Source organism: Cervus elaphus, chromosome 33 (genome assembly GCF_910594005.1).
Source record: "Cervus elaphus chromosome 33, mCerEla1.1, whole genome shotgun sequence".
NCBI classification, from domain to species: Eukaryota; Metazoa; Chordata; class Mammalia; order Artiodactyla; family Cervidae; genus Cervus; species Cervus elaphus.
Window position 1 is genome coordinate 25,134,561 of NC_057847.1, and position 18,022 is coordinate 25,152,582.

General features: G+C 32.7%; 1 protein-coding gene across 3 annotated transcripts in view; it reads left to right on the forward strand.

Annotated features, from left to right (window-relative positions):
• The window catches only part of ATF2 (activating transcription factor 2), a 77,647-nt gene that overhangs the window by 36,325 nt on the left and 23,300 nt on the right, over positions 1 to 18,022 (forward strand). For 2 of the 3 annotated variants that reach the window (XM_043894246.1, XM_043894244.1), the window contains exons 4-9: positions 1,124 to 1,220; positions 3,975 to 4,093; positions 4,222 to 4,350; positions 8,046 to 8,224; positions 9,722 to 9,836; positions 13,268 to 13,354. In XM_043894246.1, coding sequence (XP_043750181.1) covers positions 1,124 to 1,220; positions 3,975 to 4,093; positions 4,222 to 4,350; positions 8,046 to 8,224; positions 9,722 to 9,836; positions 13,268 to 13,354 — 726 coding nt within the window. The remainder of the gene's footprint in view (positions 1 to 1,123; positions 1,221 to 3,974; positions 4,094 to 4,221; positions 4,351 to 8,045; positions 8,225 to 9,721; positions 9,837 to 13,267; positions 13,355 to 18,022) is intronic. The other variant, XM_043894245.1, reaches the window with a different exon arrangement.

The following is an 18,022-nucleotide window of genomic DNA, read 5'->3' on the forward strand; positions in this document are numbered from 1 at the left end:
TAACTTTTTAAGTGGGCTTATGGGCTGGGCTAAGGATGATACAGGTCATACTTTTAATATTTAGAAAAGAAAGCATAGTAGATAGAAATGTTTCTTTCTTTTACATTGTTTTAAGGTTAACCCTAAAGCTGCTATCATTAGTTGCATGAAAGGATGTACATACTGAGTTGAATAGGGAATGGTAAGACCACAGGATAAGGAATCCATTTTTGGTGGTTCCGAGAAACGATGTTCATTATTTTAACATCCCATTTTTAAGGATATAGCCTAGAGAGTATAGATCTCTTAATTTGACATTTTATTATTATTTCTCTGAAATAAAAAGAAAGTGCTCTATATTCAGTTGTAAATGTTGCTAAAGATAAGGAGCATCTTCATAAAGATTGATATCCAGACATAGGAGATATTTAAACAATGTATTATATTGTAATCATAAATGTCACCTTTACCATATAGGACCTATCAAAGTTAAGTGTAGCTTTAGAAATAATTTTGCTTCATTTTTTTATATAAGAATATGATGAAAAAAATGTAAAACCACTTTATTCTAAGTTAAAATTTTTATTTTAAAATGAATTGCTTTATTGTATTGACTGCTATTTCTTTGCTGGATTATAATCAAGGCATTCTTTTTTATGTGGTAACATAAAGCACCTGATTTACTTCTTAATTTGTCCAGGAGTAATATTTTTATAAGAAAATTCTCATTTTAAAAGTGGTAAGTAACCTGAAATCTAAGTAAAATAACAATACTTTCTTCAAAAGTCATTATACTATGGAGTATATATTTCTAATATGATATGGCAAAAATTAACGGTCTATTTTTAGTGTCCAAATGAAATTTATGTAGTTTCTTTGCCTCAGGTTTTGTTTTTAAATGCTCTCAAATGAGTTATGTGACCTAGTATTATCAGTATTGCTCATTCTTGGGTAATGAGTTTCTCTATGATTGAGACCTGGTATGTTTATCTATACTAACAGTAGATTCTTTATAGTTAACAAACTGCTATGTCTTTGTTAATGGTGGTTTTACATGTTGTTGTGGAAATGAAAATTTCCTTATCATTTAACTTATTTGATCAAATTGAAAATCTTAACTATATTTTAAAACTTTTTGCCACAGCGTTTTACCAACGAGGATCATTTGGCTGTCCATAAACATAAACATGAGATGACACTGAAATTTGGCCCAGCACGTAATGACAGTGTCATTGTGGCTGGTTAGTATATGCTTTTATTAATAGCTTATATACATATTTCACCTGGAATGTGCACAATTTTTGTGTATTCTCTGTAAATAATTTATTCTGGTGATATTCCAATGATTTCATTTACAATATATGTTGGCAACATGTATTTTACCCATTACATTTTCATGTTTCCTCCTGACCTTTCATTTCACTTTTTTGTATAGTTTTCAAATGTAGACTTCAATATCATTTTTTGTGGAAGTTAATTAGGATCTGGGAGCATTCATACCATTTCCAGAATTTACATTTAACTGATAATTCAATTAACGTGATGTTTAGTCATTGTTTCTTTTAGCTGTTTACATCTGCTTTACAGTGCTACGTGAAGCTAGAAAATGATCAGGCTCCTCCTGTTGGAGAAAGCAATTAGCAGACTTGTTCATTAGGATTTTGTTTATGTTTCTGTTTGGACTAAACATCTGTGTTAGTAAAATACTCTCAATAAAGGGGGCTTAAATTCAATCAATGCTTTTTATTTTTGTATGTTGCTCCTATGAACATACTGTATCACCTACGTGGATATGATTATCTTTCAGTATGTGAAAAGAGAAGCCCAGTATATGCATTGGTTTACTGTCCTTCCATGCTATATGTCAGCTACCTCTTTTTTTGGGTATTTATAGATGCATACATCTCTGTATATGTATACACACCAGAAGTATTGTGATAAAATAATTTTACATAAAATTTAATATACTTATATAAATTTCAGCCCTTTTGTCATAACCACAGTCATATATTACAAATATTCAAATTAATGTTTTAATTTTTTTCTCTTATAAAGCTTAGGTTATACTATTTGTAAGTCTAGAATTATACCTGAATATTATTAATACTTTTAAATTTTTACCCTGCTTGAAATCAAATTATCTCTCATAAGCATTGTATATGATAATGAGGAAAAAAGATAATTCTTTTCATTCAGTATCAAGATTTTTGTCTTGAAAAAACTGGAAGTAACAGATAATTCACCAAAAAACAATTTGTTTAGGAAAAATGTAGGGGAACATTCAGCACATCTTCATTTCTATAAGTAAAAGGAAGCAGGTAAGAGTGTGGTATGCATTTCTTTAAAATACCATGTATCAGATATTGAGAGAGAAAACCAAAATGCAAACGAAATAACTGCAGCCTGGAAGTTTCACTCCCCTGGGCATGAAGGTCTTTCCTTCTCTGGAACTTCTTGCCTTAGAGCCACATCTCTCTCTGTAACATTTAACTCAAAAATATTTTGAGATTGGTTTCTAAAACTTACTTTACTATCTGTTTACATTTAATGCTCTAGAAAAGTAGAACACATTTAAACATAGCACTTGACTTTTTTTCTTTAAATATACTTGAAATCAGTAGTATAATGTAACTGTGTAAATACAGTGCATGTTGGTGTGATATATATTTGATGATAAATAGCCAAAAACCATATGCATGTTTAAACAATTGTGCCTGTGTTGACTTTTTTCTTTCTAAGCCTGATCATGACAGTAATTGCTGATGAAAAGTGATTTTTGCATATGAATTTTATTTTTAAGACTCCTCTCCCTTTAATACAAAATAGGAACCTTCTCTTGGGCATAGACAAATCCTTTGGGCATGAACAGAAGAGTCTAATTTAGATTCAGTTTACCATTGCAGTCATGATGGCTGGACCTAGGTTGATACAAGAATGCTGGGCCCTTATTATAATAGTATTTTGTATGTCTTCTGGGGAGTACAGGTTATGTACATTGCAGAGTATTAGGTAAAATGATGACAAAAAGTCCTTCAGTAATTTTGATAATACTCCTACTGTCTGAGGTAGGCCTATATTATATCTGATGTGTATGACAAATAGATCATTTTAGTGTTAAATATTTATAGGTAGTAAACACATTAATACTCTGTGTATATGTTGGGTTGAGGGTGATGATAAAATAGTAAGTAATTCCCACTCTAGGGACCCAGTAGTTAACAAATACATATTTTAATTTCACAGAAGGTTTTTCGAGTATTATATCTTAAACCAGGAGTCATCCTTACACTTTTATTTAGTTTAGGCTAAATCCTTGATGTAACTTGTAAAGTTGATGCCCTAAAGTATATAAAATGTGAATAGAATTGAATGTGCTATTAATCCTAATCAATGTGAGCAAATAGCCTTGAAAATAATAAAACTAAACAGGCACAATTCATACTTTGCTGTTTTTCATTCAGTGTAGATCTTAACTAGCATTTGTTTTGTAATTAACATGTGCTCACATGTACATCGAGTTCATGTTTTAGTGCAGCACTGTTTTATCTTAAATTTGCTTTCATAATTGTGAACACTAGTGGAAGGGCCAAGTTAAAGCAAATATACATGCTCTTGTCCTAGTTTTCCCCAAATTGCATGTATTTTAAGCATTTGTAAGTTTTAATAGTGTAAATTTTTTTTTAATTTGTGTTAGATAATGATACTAGTTTATCTCTGAATAGAGGATGCTTATGTCACTCTACTCAGAACATGTGGAATAAGGAACAAACAGGAAATCTTTTCATACTTTTATTTTTCATAAAGTTGGAGGAAATACCTTAAACTGCAACAAGAACTTAACCAAATTTTGTTTGCTTTAAAGGAAGAGGTCTTTCCAAAGAGAATTAACAGCTGACTGAACCAGTCCTGCTAATTCATTAATTTACTAGCTAAAATACTTTAGAGTCCTGTATGATACTTAAATATGTGTAATTACGTATTGACATTTATTTCAGATCAGACCCCAACACCAACAAGATTCTTGAAAAACTGTGAAGAAGTGGGTTTGTTTAATGAGTTGGCAAGTCCATTTGAGAATGAGTTCAAGAAAGCCTCGGAAGATGACATTAAGAAAGTATGTTATTAACCATGAAATTAAAAGAGTGCTTCTGACAGAACAGTTTTCACTTGTTGCTTTCTTATTTTAGATATACTGACTGGCTGTTTTTAAACTCCTAACACTTTCTTTAATTTGTGTTTTAGATGCCTCTAGATTTATCTCCTCTTGCAACACCCATCATAAGAAGCAAAATTGAGGAGCCCTCTGTTGTAGAAACAACTCACCAGGATAGTCCTTTACCTCACCCAGAGTCTACTACCAGTGATGAGAAGGTTAGAAGTTTGTATTTATAGAAGAAACTCAAACTAAGTGGGAAAAAAAATCAGCATTCTCAGTAAAGTCTAATATTTGGCCTACATAAAATTTTAATGTAATATGCATTAATCAGCATCAGGTTGTACTTGTCTTATATGTGAAAGCCTGTGAATACTCAGAAATTTTAGGGAAAGAAGATTATAGATAATTTTTTATGACAAACAGAAAAATTATTGGAGAGAATAGTAGTCATTTAAGATAAACCTGTTATTTTTTTAGAGGATACATAAATTTATAAATTTAATTTCTCTGGGTTTTCCTTTTTTTTTTTTGCTACTTTTATACATTGACAGCTTAATTAAGAATCTTTGCAACTAAAAATTATTTGAACAAAGGTTATTTAGACTTTTAAAGGGTTAAAGGAATAGCTACTTACTTCAGCAGTGATCTTTGGTAATAGCAACTAATACAATGACGATGACACTGTCTTTCTTACTTGGTATAGTCTTTTTGTAGTAATTTAGTGCCTCATTCCTAGATCTGAATACTTTGGTACCTGGGGCCGACTGGGGTATGTTATGTGTTGAGTTACCATTATTACAGGTATTTCTCAATTAATGTTCATTTACTAGCACATCTGCTAAACACATTTATTTGGAGGCATGGGGCACAATAAAAGGCAATGACAGTGTTCTTTTGTAGGTTATGTTACTCTAAAATCATAGCCTAACTAACGGACTTTTGCCATGGCAGAGGAGCTAGAAGTAAGGCAGAAAAGGTAACTATTTATTGATACCTAAGAATACGTGTTTTGATCATAGGTGTTTTATATTTTTTTATTTACTTATTATAAAAGTGCATTCTCATTATTAAAAAGCTTTAAGAATCCAGAAAAATATAAGAAAGAAGAAAATACCTTTTACCCCATAACTGAGCAATAAGAATTACTAATATTTTGAAACATTTTCCCAGATATATGCTTACCTTTGTACATAAAAATATACGTATATATGTTGGGCTTCCATAGTGGCTCAGACAGTAAAGAATCTGCCTGCAGTGTGAGAAACCCGAATTCAATCCCTGGGTTGGGAAGATCACCTGGAGAAAGGAATGACTACCCAATCCAGGATTCTTGCCTGAAGAATTCCGTGGACACAGAGGAGCCTGGCAGGCTACAGTCCATGAGGTTGCAAAGAGCTGCCTAACACTTTGACACACATACAAGTGAATAGTTACATAGACGTATAAAGGGATACAAAGATAAATACCAAGAAGAATCATAGTTTACTTTTTTATATCATGTTTTATACATTCAGCATTAATGAATATTTTCCCATGCCATTAGAAAATTTTCCAAAATCATAATTTTTAATGGTTGCACTTTATCATAATGTGTTTACTGATCTTGAATGTAAATTTTGTTTCCACATTATCACAGTTATAAGAAATGCTGTTAAATCTTTGATATAAATATCTTTTACCTGGAGAATATTCCAGTCCCTTCACACTCAACAGTTTTTTCCTGCTGGTTGCTGTTTTAGCCCTCTTAGGGGTATTTCTTCTTCCTGCATTCTTCAGTCTAGCTCACACTGGGCAGGGCATAGTTATTCCAAGTTTTAAGAAGTAAATTCTGAGCCCCCTTCTCTTTCTCAATTTTTTCTTTCTTAAATGCTCTCATCCAGACCTGTAACTTTAAAAACCACCTACCTGGTTTTCAAATTTATATCAACCCAGATATTTCCCAGATTTCCATATTCATATGCAGCTCCGTCTTGACATTTCCTTTTATGTGTCGTCTTAAACATAGTATGTCTAAATTAGAGCCGCCCCTTTTTTTCCCCAAAGTTTTCTCTGTCTCAATAAATTTTCTCTCCATCCACCTAGTTGCTCTGGCCAAAAATAAAGAATACTTAATTCCCTCTTTTCCTTCTCAATGAAACCAGTAGCACATGTTACCAAACCTACTTCCTGAATATATCCTTAATTTATCTCTTTCATCGTCACTGTCACCACTGTAGTCCAAATCATCTTTTACTTGGATTATTAACAGTTACCTTCTAATAATTGTTGATAGTTATTTGTTAATATATTGTTCAGTTAATATAATTTAACAATTACCAGGACTTTCTACTTCCATCTCCAACCTATTTTCCATTAGCTGTATATTTTTCTTAATTGGTGGCTTTGTTTTTCTTTTTAAATTATTTTTAATTGAAATGTAACAAACATGCAGGAAAGTGTCCAAACACAAGCATATACAGAATACTTAAATTTGTGTAGATGTATATCTGAATATATATGTATGTGAGTGAAAGTCAATCACTAGAATACTGGAGTGGGTAGCCATTCCCCTCTCCAGGGGATCTTCAAAACCCAGGAATCGAACCCAGATCTCCTGCATTGTGGGTGGATTCTTTACCAACTGAGCCACCAGGGAAGCTAGGCTGTATATTTTTAATATATTATGTCACTTCCCTGCTTAAAATCCTTCAGTGGTTTGCCTTTGCCTTTAAGGTAGCTCATGCTTCTTCCATAAGCCATCATTGATTTAGACTTGTGTTCTTATCCAACCTCACCTCATGCCTTTTCTATGATAGTGTTCATCAGATATTCTAAGCTTTTTCCTGCCTCAAAGACATTGCTCTTGGTATTGCTTCCTTCTCCCTAGAATGCGCTCATCTTTTCAGTACCAGTTCAAATGCCATTTTGCAAAGAAGCTCACTTTACCTCACTATGCTATCTGAAGTAGCCAACTCCCAACTTTCCCTCAGTTAATCTCATGATTTATTGATACTATGTTGTACTGTTAGTCTATAACTCACTGCTGTCCAAAATTTTCTTGTTTTACTTGTTTATTGTCTCTTTTCCTACTAGTCCTTGTAATTTCTCAAACTTGTCAAGTAAATGAAGTTCCAGTATTACTAGTTTATCTTTCTTGCTGTGTAGCTTAATAAGATTCTGAGAATAAATGGCAGTATAAAGGCAAATTCAAAGAACATGGTGGACCAATTTTTACACTAGTTACGGAGTTCTGGATAATCTGTTTTCTAATCTGTAAATTGGGGAAAAGACCATCTATAAGGTTCCATGTTTTCCTTTATTTTGGAAAGATCTTACTCCAGTAGTTTAGTTTTACATTCAAGGTATTAATATTACTTCACCTTTTGATATTGAGAAATTAGTGGTAATGTAGAGATAGTTACCTGGAATTAGCAAACATTTGTATTACTTAAAAAAAATTTTTAACATTTCTACTATTGAATTTATATCAACTATAAAAGAGTCTCCTGGACCTATTTCTTCTTTATACAATATAATGATGGAGTAGGACAAGGAAGTCCCATCTGGATTTTAAATTCTGTACTTCCATGAGAATGGAATTGTAGTTTTATTTTTTACTAGAATTCTCATGGAGTTATATAGCCAAGTTGCCCAGCCTGAGTTATTTCTAGATTGATGGTAAAACAAGTTGCACTGAAAAAACCACTCAGATGTTTTTTAAATTAAAATATTAACATTGCATTTGAAACAACTGCTTCTACAGTTTTCTCTTAATTAACTTTAAATAAATATTAATATATTTTGGGGTGTTACTAAGTGTGGGCTTTTTTTTTTGTGGGTTTTAAGAGATGTGTTATATTCTGTTCATTAAGGTACTTGAATTGACTTGGATTTCTAAATTTCATTGTTTCTCCGTCTCATTATTAAATAGGAAGTACCATTGGCACAAACTGCACAGCCCACATCAGCTATAGTTCGTCCAGCATCTTTACAAGTTCCCAATGTGCTGCTTACAAGTTCTGACTCAAGTGTCATTATTCAGCAGGCAGTACCTTCACCAACCTCAAGTACTGTAATCACCCAGGCACCGTCCTCCAACAGGCCAATTGTGTAAGTGATTTGGGCCAGTCATTGAATTTTCTGAATTGTCAAGTTTTTCTTGTCATGATTTTCCTAAGACATTTAATTATTCTAATTGTGGCCTTAGTTTTGTGTGTGTGTTAATCATTTTTGCATGCTTTTATTTTTGGAAAAAATACTTGGGTAATTTTTTTTTTATTATAAATGTTTTCTAACAAATTAGAAAACATATACAGTGCTTAATTTTAAAGACAAATTAACACAGATTGTGATTTTAAGATGGTCTCTTATTTTCATGCTATTTTACACAAAACACATAAGATTATCTTTATCACTAGATAACATTTCTTTCAGGGCTTCCCTGGTGGATCAGACGGTAAAGAATCTGCCTGCATTGCAGGATACCCGGCTTTGATCCCTGGGTCAGGAAGATGCCCTGGAGAAGGGAATGGCTACCCACTCCAGTATTCTTGCCTGGAGGAATCCCATGGACAGTGGAGCCTGGCAGGCTATTTTCCATGGTGTTGCAAAGAGTCAGACACAACTGAGCAACTAACACAAAACATTTCTTTCAGTTTTTACAGGGAGCTCTCAAGAGCTTTCTGATAAGAATTTTTCTCACTAATGTATTGCAGATTGTTCTCTAAATTCGTAGCTTTTCCCATTTTTTTCCTTTTATCCTACACTGCTTACATACATTGTACATTTCAAAGCAATTAAAGCTAATTAAATTTTACAATGTGCTTTGCAGTGGTTCAGAAATTTTTGTTTAATTTCTTGAGTGGTGTATATATACCATGTATAATTTTTTGTGGGTATTTAGTTCACTTTATGAAAAATGGTATCAAAATTTGCATCTGTCACATGGGCATTTTCCTTGGGCTGGACCTCTTGTTCTTTTTTTTTTTTCTTATATACAGTGAACACTTAGAGCTTCCCAAGTGGCACTAGTGGTAAAGAACCCACCTGCCAGTGCAGGAGACATAAGAGATGCTGTGTTTCGATCCTTGGGTCAGGAAGATCCTCTGGAGAAGGAAATGGCAACCCACTCCAGGATTCTGGCCTGGAAAATTCCGTGGACAGAGGAGCCTGGCAAGCAGCTATAGTCCATGGGGTTACAAAGAGTCAGACACGACTGAGCACACCATACACATACACATTACATCCCTAGTAGTTATGTATCTTCTAACTATAAGTTTGTATCTTCTGACCACCTTTGTTACCATACAGAGCTGATACTGCATTATTAATGATTATATTCCTCATACTGAGAATTTCATTCCTGTTACTCATTTATTTTGCAACTGGAAGTTTGTACCTCTTAATTTCTCTCATCCCTCCATTCCCTTCCCTCTGGCAACCACCTGTCTGTCCTCTGTTTTCTCTTCTGTTATGTTTATTAATTTTTTAGATTTCTCTGGAAAATTTATTTTTAAATTATAATAGGGGTAAAAATACTTTTATATTTTTTAAGCATCATTGATACAGATTTCTTTTTTCTAATTGCCCTTCTGTTGTTTTCCTTAGTCCTGTACCAGGCCCATTTCCTCTCCTGTTACATCTTCCTAATGGACAAACCATGCCTGTTGCCATTCCTGCATCAATCACAAGTTCTAATGTGCATGTTCCAGCTGCAGTCCCAGTAAGTTTTTAGACTGTTTAATATTTTCTTTATAGAAAACTGATCTTTATAATCAGAAAATACACTTGGGGCTGCTTGATTAGCTTATGAAACCGAATTCAACAAAATACTTAGTGTTGAGTAATATTTACTCATTGATATTTACTGTGATGGCGTAAATCTTTCAAGCCAAACATAACTGGATAAATAACATTTTTCAATCCTCGAAATCTTAATTGTTTTCCTTTTATTTTTAGTATTAACTAATTCCTAAGGTTCAAGAGGAAGGGGACATATGTATACCTATGACTGGTTTATGTTGATGTTTGACAGAAATCAAAAAATTCTGGAAAGCAATTATCCTTCAATTAAAAAATAAATTAAAAAAATAAGGTTGAAATTAAAACTAATTCCTTATTCAACCCATTTCAATTTGCTAGATTTGTAGAATTCAAATGTTAACATAGATTTCTGTTCTGTAAGAAGATATTTATACTGGAACATTTATCAGGTAACTCCATGTTATTTTGATTATTAGAGAAATTATTTATAAAAGTATTCTGAACTTTTATAGTCATGTTGGGTTTATGGAATTCCTTTGCTGTCCCAAGCATGTGAAAATCTAAATGGTCTACTAGAATGGACACTTTTCCTAATGAGAAGATCAAAAACAAGTTTTTTGAGGGGCATGTTAACTATATAAATTTTGAAAGACATAGATAGTAGTTAAATATCTACTTACACTATTCAATAACTTAGTATTTAAAGGCACATTCTTTGGAATAATATGTTAGAAATAATACTTTTTTTTCTATTCTCACATTTCATAAAATAATGGAATCTTCAAATGTGTCTTCAACATTCAAGTTTTTGTCTTTAGAACCACTTTTTAAGAAACCTCACAAAGTTTTCCAAAACACATTATTTTCATCCTCATCTGAATAATTTCAGTGTAACACTTTTTGAATCTACTATTATAATCCTGGAAATCTTACATCAAGTCCTAATACTCATAATAAAAAGAGTCTCTTTTTCACCTTTTAGATAGATATTTCTGGTTAGTACAATATAATCATTTATTGTATAGTTTTTAAAAATTATTTTTAAAATCTTCCTTACACTTTTTGTGAGATTATGTCCTCAGGACACTTTTGGTGAGATTATATCTTCATGAATATTAACTAAAATTAACATTAAATATTTATTTTTATTAACTGAAGTGACCTAAGTATCCAAAATTAGCATTGACTATAATATTTCAGATATTTCCACAAAGTCAAGATAATGTGTTGTCTTCAAATGGAACTTTGTAGTTCAAAATGCATTATTTGAGAATTTTATAAGGACTCAAATGTAAGGTGACTACTCCCTCTTTTCTCCAGATATTTTTGATGGGGAAACGTTCTTGTATCTGGGTTTATATGGTATCCTGTTAAATGTAACTGCAGTGAGAGAAACTGAAATGAAAAAGAGATATACTTTAGTATACAATAACTAATCATTCAGTGTTGATACTAACGTTTTTTAAAAAGAAGGCAAAAGACAATGGAAAGTCTGTTCAGTAGTGTTATTAGTGAAATTACTAGAGGTAATCAGGTTCTCCTTTGTCATTATGCTTTATTTAATGTATTAAAGAACTTTCATGTATATATTTTATAAATTTTATATGTATTTTAGAAAAGCAAAGTTCATTTTATATGTATATATTTTAGAAAAGCAGAGTTCATTGTTGAAATTACTTTTTATGCCTAGTTATACAAGTTTTAACATTCTTTCTCACTCAAAATGGAGGTGTGACGGATCTGTGAGAAATCTTGCTCACTGAATATTATTAGTTTCTATAAGGAATTATTAAAAAAGTAAATTACGAAAATTTAAGATTAAAAATGAATGAGAAAAATTGACAAGTTTTGAAGGATAAATCAGGATTAAGATCAGTAAGTGTTCAGATACAGTTTTCTGATTCTGCAGTCTCAAATAATTTTATCAATTATTATATTTAACAATATAAATATTAATATATTGGGTTGGTCAAAAAGTTCATTCAGTCCCTCCCCATAAGATGGCTCTAGTAGCACTCAGTTGTCTTTAACTTCATTTGAAACAATTTTGTTAGATTGTATTGTGACAGCTGTCATATCAGTGTGCATTTTTTTTTAATTGAAATTGGTGAATATTTATAGCCGTTTTAATATTGAAGATGAAACAAAAAGCAACATTTTCAACACATTTATGCTTTATTATTTCAAGAAAGGTAAAAACACGATTGAAATGCAAAAAAAAAAAGACTTGTGTAGTAAATGAAGAAGGTGCTGTGTCTGATAGAACGTGTCAAAAGTGGTTTGTGAAGTTCGTGCTGAGATTTCTTGCTGGACGATGCCCCACAGTTGGGTAGGCCTGTTGAAGTTGATAGTGATCGAATTGAGGCATTAATTAAGAACACTCAATCTTATATCATGAGTTTGATAGCTGACATACTCAAAATATCCAAATCAAGCACTGAAAATCATTTGTACCAGCTTGATAAATCATCACTTTGATATTTGAGTTCCACGTAAGTGAAATGAAAGAAACCTTCTTGACTGTTACTTCTACATGTGATTTTCTACTGAAAGCTAACAAAAACATTCCACTTTTAAAACAAATTATGACAGGGACCTAGAACAGTTTCTTTGCTCAAAAAGATAAAAAGTTTTGGGAAGATGGAATCTTTAACGTGCCTGAAAAATGGCAGAAGGTAGTGGAACAAAACAGTGAATATGTTGTTCAATACAGTTCCTGATGAAAATGAAAAATGTGTCTTATTATTACTTTAAAAACAGGCCAACACAATATATACTTTGTTAATGTATAATAACAAAGGTCCATCTAGTCAAGGCTATGGTTTTTCCAGTGGTCATATATGGATATGAGAGTTGGACTGTGAAGAAAGCCGAGCACTGAAGAACTGATGCTTTTGAACTGTGGTGTTGGAGAAGACTCTTGAGAGTCCCTTGGACTGCAAGGAGATCCAACCAGTCCATCCTAAAGGAGATCAGTCTTGGGTGGTCATTGGAAGGACTAATGCTGAAGCTGAAACTCCAGTACTTTGGCCACCTCATGCAAAGAGTTGACTCATTGGAAAAGACCCTGATGCTCGAAGGATTGGGGGCAGGAGGAGAAGGGGACAACAGAGGATGAGATGGTTGGATGGCATCACCAACTCGATGGACATGAGTTTGAGTAAACTCCAGGAGTTGGTGATTGACAGGAAGGCTTGGCGTGCTGCAATTCATGGGGTTGCAAAGAGTCGGACATGACTGAGCGACTGAACTGACTGTATAAATATATTGTCATATGCATATTAATATATACTTATTATGTAAATTATTATAGCAGCCATTGTGCAAATAAAGTACAAATCTCATTTTGAATATATTCTCTAGTAATTATTTTTCAATATCTTCTGATAGCTTGTTCGACCAGTCACCATGGTGCCTAGTGTTCCAGGAATTCCAGGTCCTTCCTCTCCTCAACCAGTACAGTCAGAAGCAAAAATGGTAAGCAAGATTTTATTTGTTCTGTACATATCTTGACCCTGTTTTGAATTAGCTTTTTCAATTAAAGCCCACTTCAGATGCACAATTTAGATAAAATATTATAAATCTGTGGGCTGTATTACATTATAGGGGAACCAGAAAGTTTTAATTAGCATAGTGACAGGGCACTGGTACTTGAAAGCAAATGAATCGATTGGGAGTAAAGTTCTAGTTTTTATCATTGGTTTGTCTGATGTTTGATGTGGCCTTTTAGGCAAACTCCTCCTGCTGGAGGCTAGGGATATTGCAGCTGAAACTAGAAGTAATAATCTGAAGGCAGTGTTGACATAATGAATGATTTTAAACATTCATGCAAATGAGTAGAACAGTATTAAGAAAAAATTCTGAAATAGTATACAGGTTAGTGAACATTATATATAAAGGAAAACCATATTTTTGACTTGTGTTTCAGGCACTAAGAAATCGATGTTAAGGGGTGAACTACAGAGTAGGAATCAGAAGACATATTTTCATTTTACTCATAATTCTTCTGTTCACTAACCCCAAACAAGCCACTTTAATTTTTCTGAGATTCATTTTCCTCATCTGTAAAATAAAGGGATTAAACTTTGATTTCTGGGGTCTTTCTTAGCCTCAAATCTTTTTTACTTGCTAATCTTCTTAGTAGGCAACCTGAAGCTGCTGCTATGGGGTGGGGGTTCAGTGGGTTAATTTTCTTTTAAATCAAAATAATTCTCCCTTCTACAATTTAACACACTTTAGAGCTAATTTTTAACTAAAATCAATCAATAGTTGGTAGACACCTATTATTTGTTTCAGTTCTATACTGGGCACTATACTGACATTATAAAAATTTGTACACATAAAAACCATCATGTATTGTTGCAAGGCTTTAAATTTTTTACTGCTTTTCTCCATTAATGCAAATAATCAGTCTGAATTTGGCATGTGATAACTTTTTTTAAACAGTAAAACTTATATACCATATGAATGAATAATAGTTGGTTGAAGAGTATTAAAATTAGCTGATTATTGATGATAGTGAAAGAACTTGAAAATCCAAGGGGAGAATTTTTCATGTAACACCATGTTTAGGTCAAAGCCATGGAACTAACTAAGATGGATCTTTTTCATTTGATAGCAGATCTTCACTAGGAATGTGTTTTACACTTCCTACTTAATGTAACTATTATAATGAGAAACTGAATTAGTGAGAACTATGTAGAATAGAAATAGAAGTTAAAGAGATCCTGTTGTAATCTGCCTCTCAGAATACCTTTACGTATTCAGTGGGCTTTTCCTGCCACAATTTGTAAAGAACTGATCAGATTTAAAGAAATCCTTTTGGCTATAAGATAGAAACTAGTAAGCTTCCCTGAATAACTGAATGAATTTGAGAAACTTAATTAGTCAGAAGAAAAATACTTTGTATGCTTGTACACTGAAGAGTACCAAAGCTGTATTTCACATATTTATATATGAAACAGTTATAGGTTGAAGGCTCCCCAAATTGCATGGGGAGTCACAAATTGCCTCACTTAAATTTAACAGTCCAATTAAATTTCATAGTAGAATATTGCTAACACATAAAATAGCCATATTTAGGTGATTACCTGTTTCAATTGGGATAGTAAATAAGATTGTCCTGTTTTTTAATTAAATAAAAAGATTCAGAAATTAGCCCCCCCCCCTTTTTTTATAAGCTTTTTGTTGTGGAAGATTTCAAGTATTATATACAAAGTAAATAAGATTCTGTAATGAATCCCCATGTACTCATCACCCAGCTTCAATTGTTAGCAATATAACTGTCATTCTTCCTCAGACCATTCTCTACCCTCACTGAATTATTTTTTAATAAGCCTTTCTTAAATGTAAAATTTACATAGATTGAAATGGACCAATTTAAACTGTACAGTTTAAGTGCATTCATGTAACTCACCTCTATTATGGTATAGAACATTAACATCTATCCACATTTCTTTATGTCCCTTCCCTCAGTCCATCTCCCCCAGCTGTTAATATTTATCACCAGCAATGTAAATAAAATCAATGTATACTCTTGCGTTCAGCTAAGCATACGTCTGTGAAACTTATCCATGTTGTTGCGTGTATTGTAGTTTCTTTTTATTGCTGAGTAGTTTTCTGTGCTGTAAGTATACCACAATTTCTTTATCCATTCTCCTATTGGCAGAACTTTGAATGGTTTGGTTTGATTGTTTCTAAACTTGAATTAAAATGTCAGTGTCATTGATTTTCTTATTAAGCATCGGGGGCTAAAAAGATTTACTAGATAAATAATTGTATGATTATAGTGAGAAAAGCTGAGGCTCGGTTCATACCCTAGTGCAGAGGTTCCTTAGTGATCAGATAAACGTCATGGGATTGGATTCTTTTCTCTGTCAGTGGTAGAACTCTTAATTCCGTTCTCTCCAAATGAATGGTCCCCAGCTCACATCCCCTAGGTTCATGCTACATGTTAAATAATTTTTCTGACTTTTTACCAGTCTGAAGCCCCCCAGCAAACATTATAATTTCTTCTTTCACTGCTTCAATTGGATTTTGCTTTGTTGTTTTCAACTCTTTGAAAATATTTAAACATCCTCCCTGTTTGATTCTGCATCTCTGCTAAGGATTTATTTGACCTTTCTGGTCACAGTCTGTTAATGTTAAATAATACAGCAATAGTAACTGCTAAAATTTGGTTAAAAAATGTTTGAGAAATGGCAGCATTGGAACACAGAACAATGAGTAGTACACTATAGCTGAAGAGAAACTTATCTGTATCCTAAGGTAGCCATGGATGCTTTTGCAGTGGCCTGATTTTCATGTGCCCAGTGCTTACTGGAAGCTTTATATGCATTGTGTTTGTTACAAATATTTAAAGAAGATCCTTCTTTTTTTGCTGAAGAAATTCTTTCAGGACAAGTTGTGCTTGTTTTGTTTTTTAAGAACTTTTAAGTCTTTGGAAAAGTAAAAACGTATTTTAAGTAAAAATGTATGTAGGGGAGTTCCACAAATAAAAAGATTACCTAGTATTTTTTAATACTCTAGGAAAACTCTTGGGATCTCCTGTTATCTACAAAATATCACTGGCTCTCACCAAATTAAATATAGTTTAGGGGTTTTGTTTGTCATTAAGCACATTAAACCATAGATATTTGCTACCTGTGTTTACTCTTCTAAAAAAACAAATTTCCTATGTAATATTTGTAATCAAAAAGTAACTCATCTGAATAAGAAAATGTTAACCATCCAGGAGTTTCCTTTAAGAAGATTTAGTTAAGTATTTAAGTTGTATTTTCCAGAATCATTCCTTTAAGGCTTGTGTGACAAACTGAGAGGTATCTTTGCACGCAGTGGGTAGCTGGTAGGTTTTCTGCAGGGGGTTTCTACTGAGAGCTGACAGAGGGCATCTTGGCAAATGTTCAGAAACCTACATTAACTTAGTTGGGCCCTGCATGGAGCCTCATGTTCAGCAGAATTCTTCTGACCTCCCTCTGCATGCCAAGCTAATCAGCAAACACCAAATGAGCCCACTCCAAAGAAACAGACTCTCTCCCAACCTAGTTCATTTTCATATGTTCTCTGGGGGTGGGGAGCAAGATTTTACAAGGACTGATGATGCTGCAAAGACCACAATAATGATAATTAACTTGCTGAATTTAGAAGATTATGCTGTTAATTAGTTGCAAAATAAAGATAAGTAACAGAGCAGCAGATGGTAGGATAACACCCAGGAGAAGGAGGGTTATTACTCTGATGAGCTTTTGTGGTACTTATGAAATATGGATCTGACTTTTTCATAAATTGTTTCTAGAGAACATTATGTTTTTTCTCTGAACTATGATCGAGTAGTTTATTCCTACCAGGTTCTGACAGATGTGATAAAAATTTGCTTTCATAGGTACAACATATAACATAGAATTTGAATAACAAATTATTTTTAGCAGATTACCTCTTAAGATGGATCTCAGATTGGTCAGCACAACAAGACTATATTCAGTCTTTTTTTTCCCCCTATATTCACTCTTTAATTGACACAGTCTTTAAGACAAAAAGTTTTCAACCTAGTGGCTGAATTTTACAACACTAAAATTTAACTCTAACATTAAAGCACTAGTCTGCTTAGAAACATAGTAATAAAGATTTTCGTTTTCTTTCCTTTAGTTTAAAATTAAAATGATGCCTAGCTTTTATTGTACATGTTAGAGAATATAAACCTGTTAAATCTTACATAATTTCTCTGAGTACTTAATCTTCATTTACTTATATTAGATTTCTCTATTGATAGAAATTTTGATCCAGTAATGGACTGACCAGTGCCTGATACTCTTAATAGTTACTAAAATATACTTAGAATACTTAATGTAAGACAAAAGCTCTAGTTTGGAAAAGCTTTTGTTTAAAATATGTTTGTTCAGTGAACTAGGAGTCAAGAGACAGAATTTCTGGTCCTAGATCTGCTTCTAACTTGCTCTGTGATCCTGGGAAGTAACTTCACTCTTTGGGCCTTAATTTCTTTCTTTATCTGTAAGATGGTAATTGAACTAATTGATTAGCTCCAAAATTCTGTTGTAAAATAAATATCTATCATATTTATAGACGTTTTCATTAATTTGGGGGAACCAAATTACTCTTCTTTAAAATGTCTCAACATATATGTGGGTG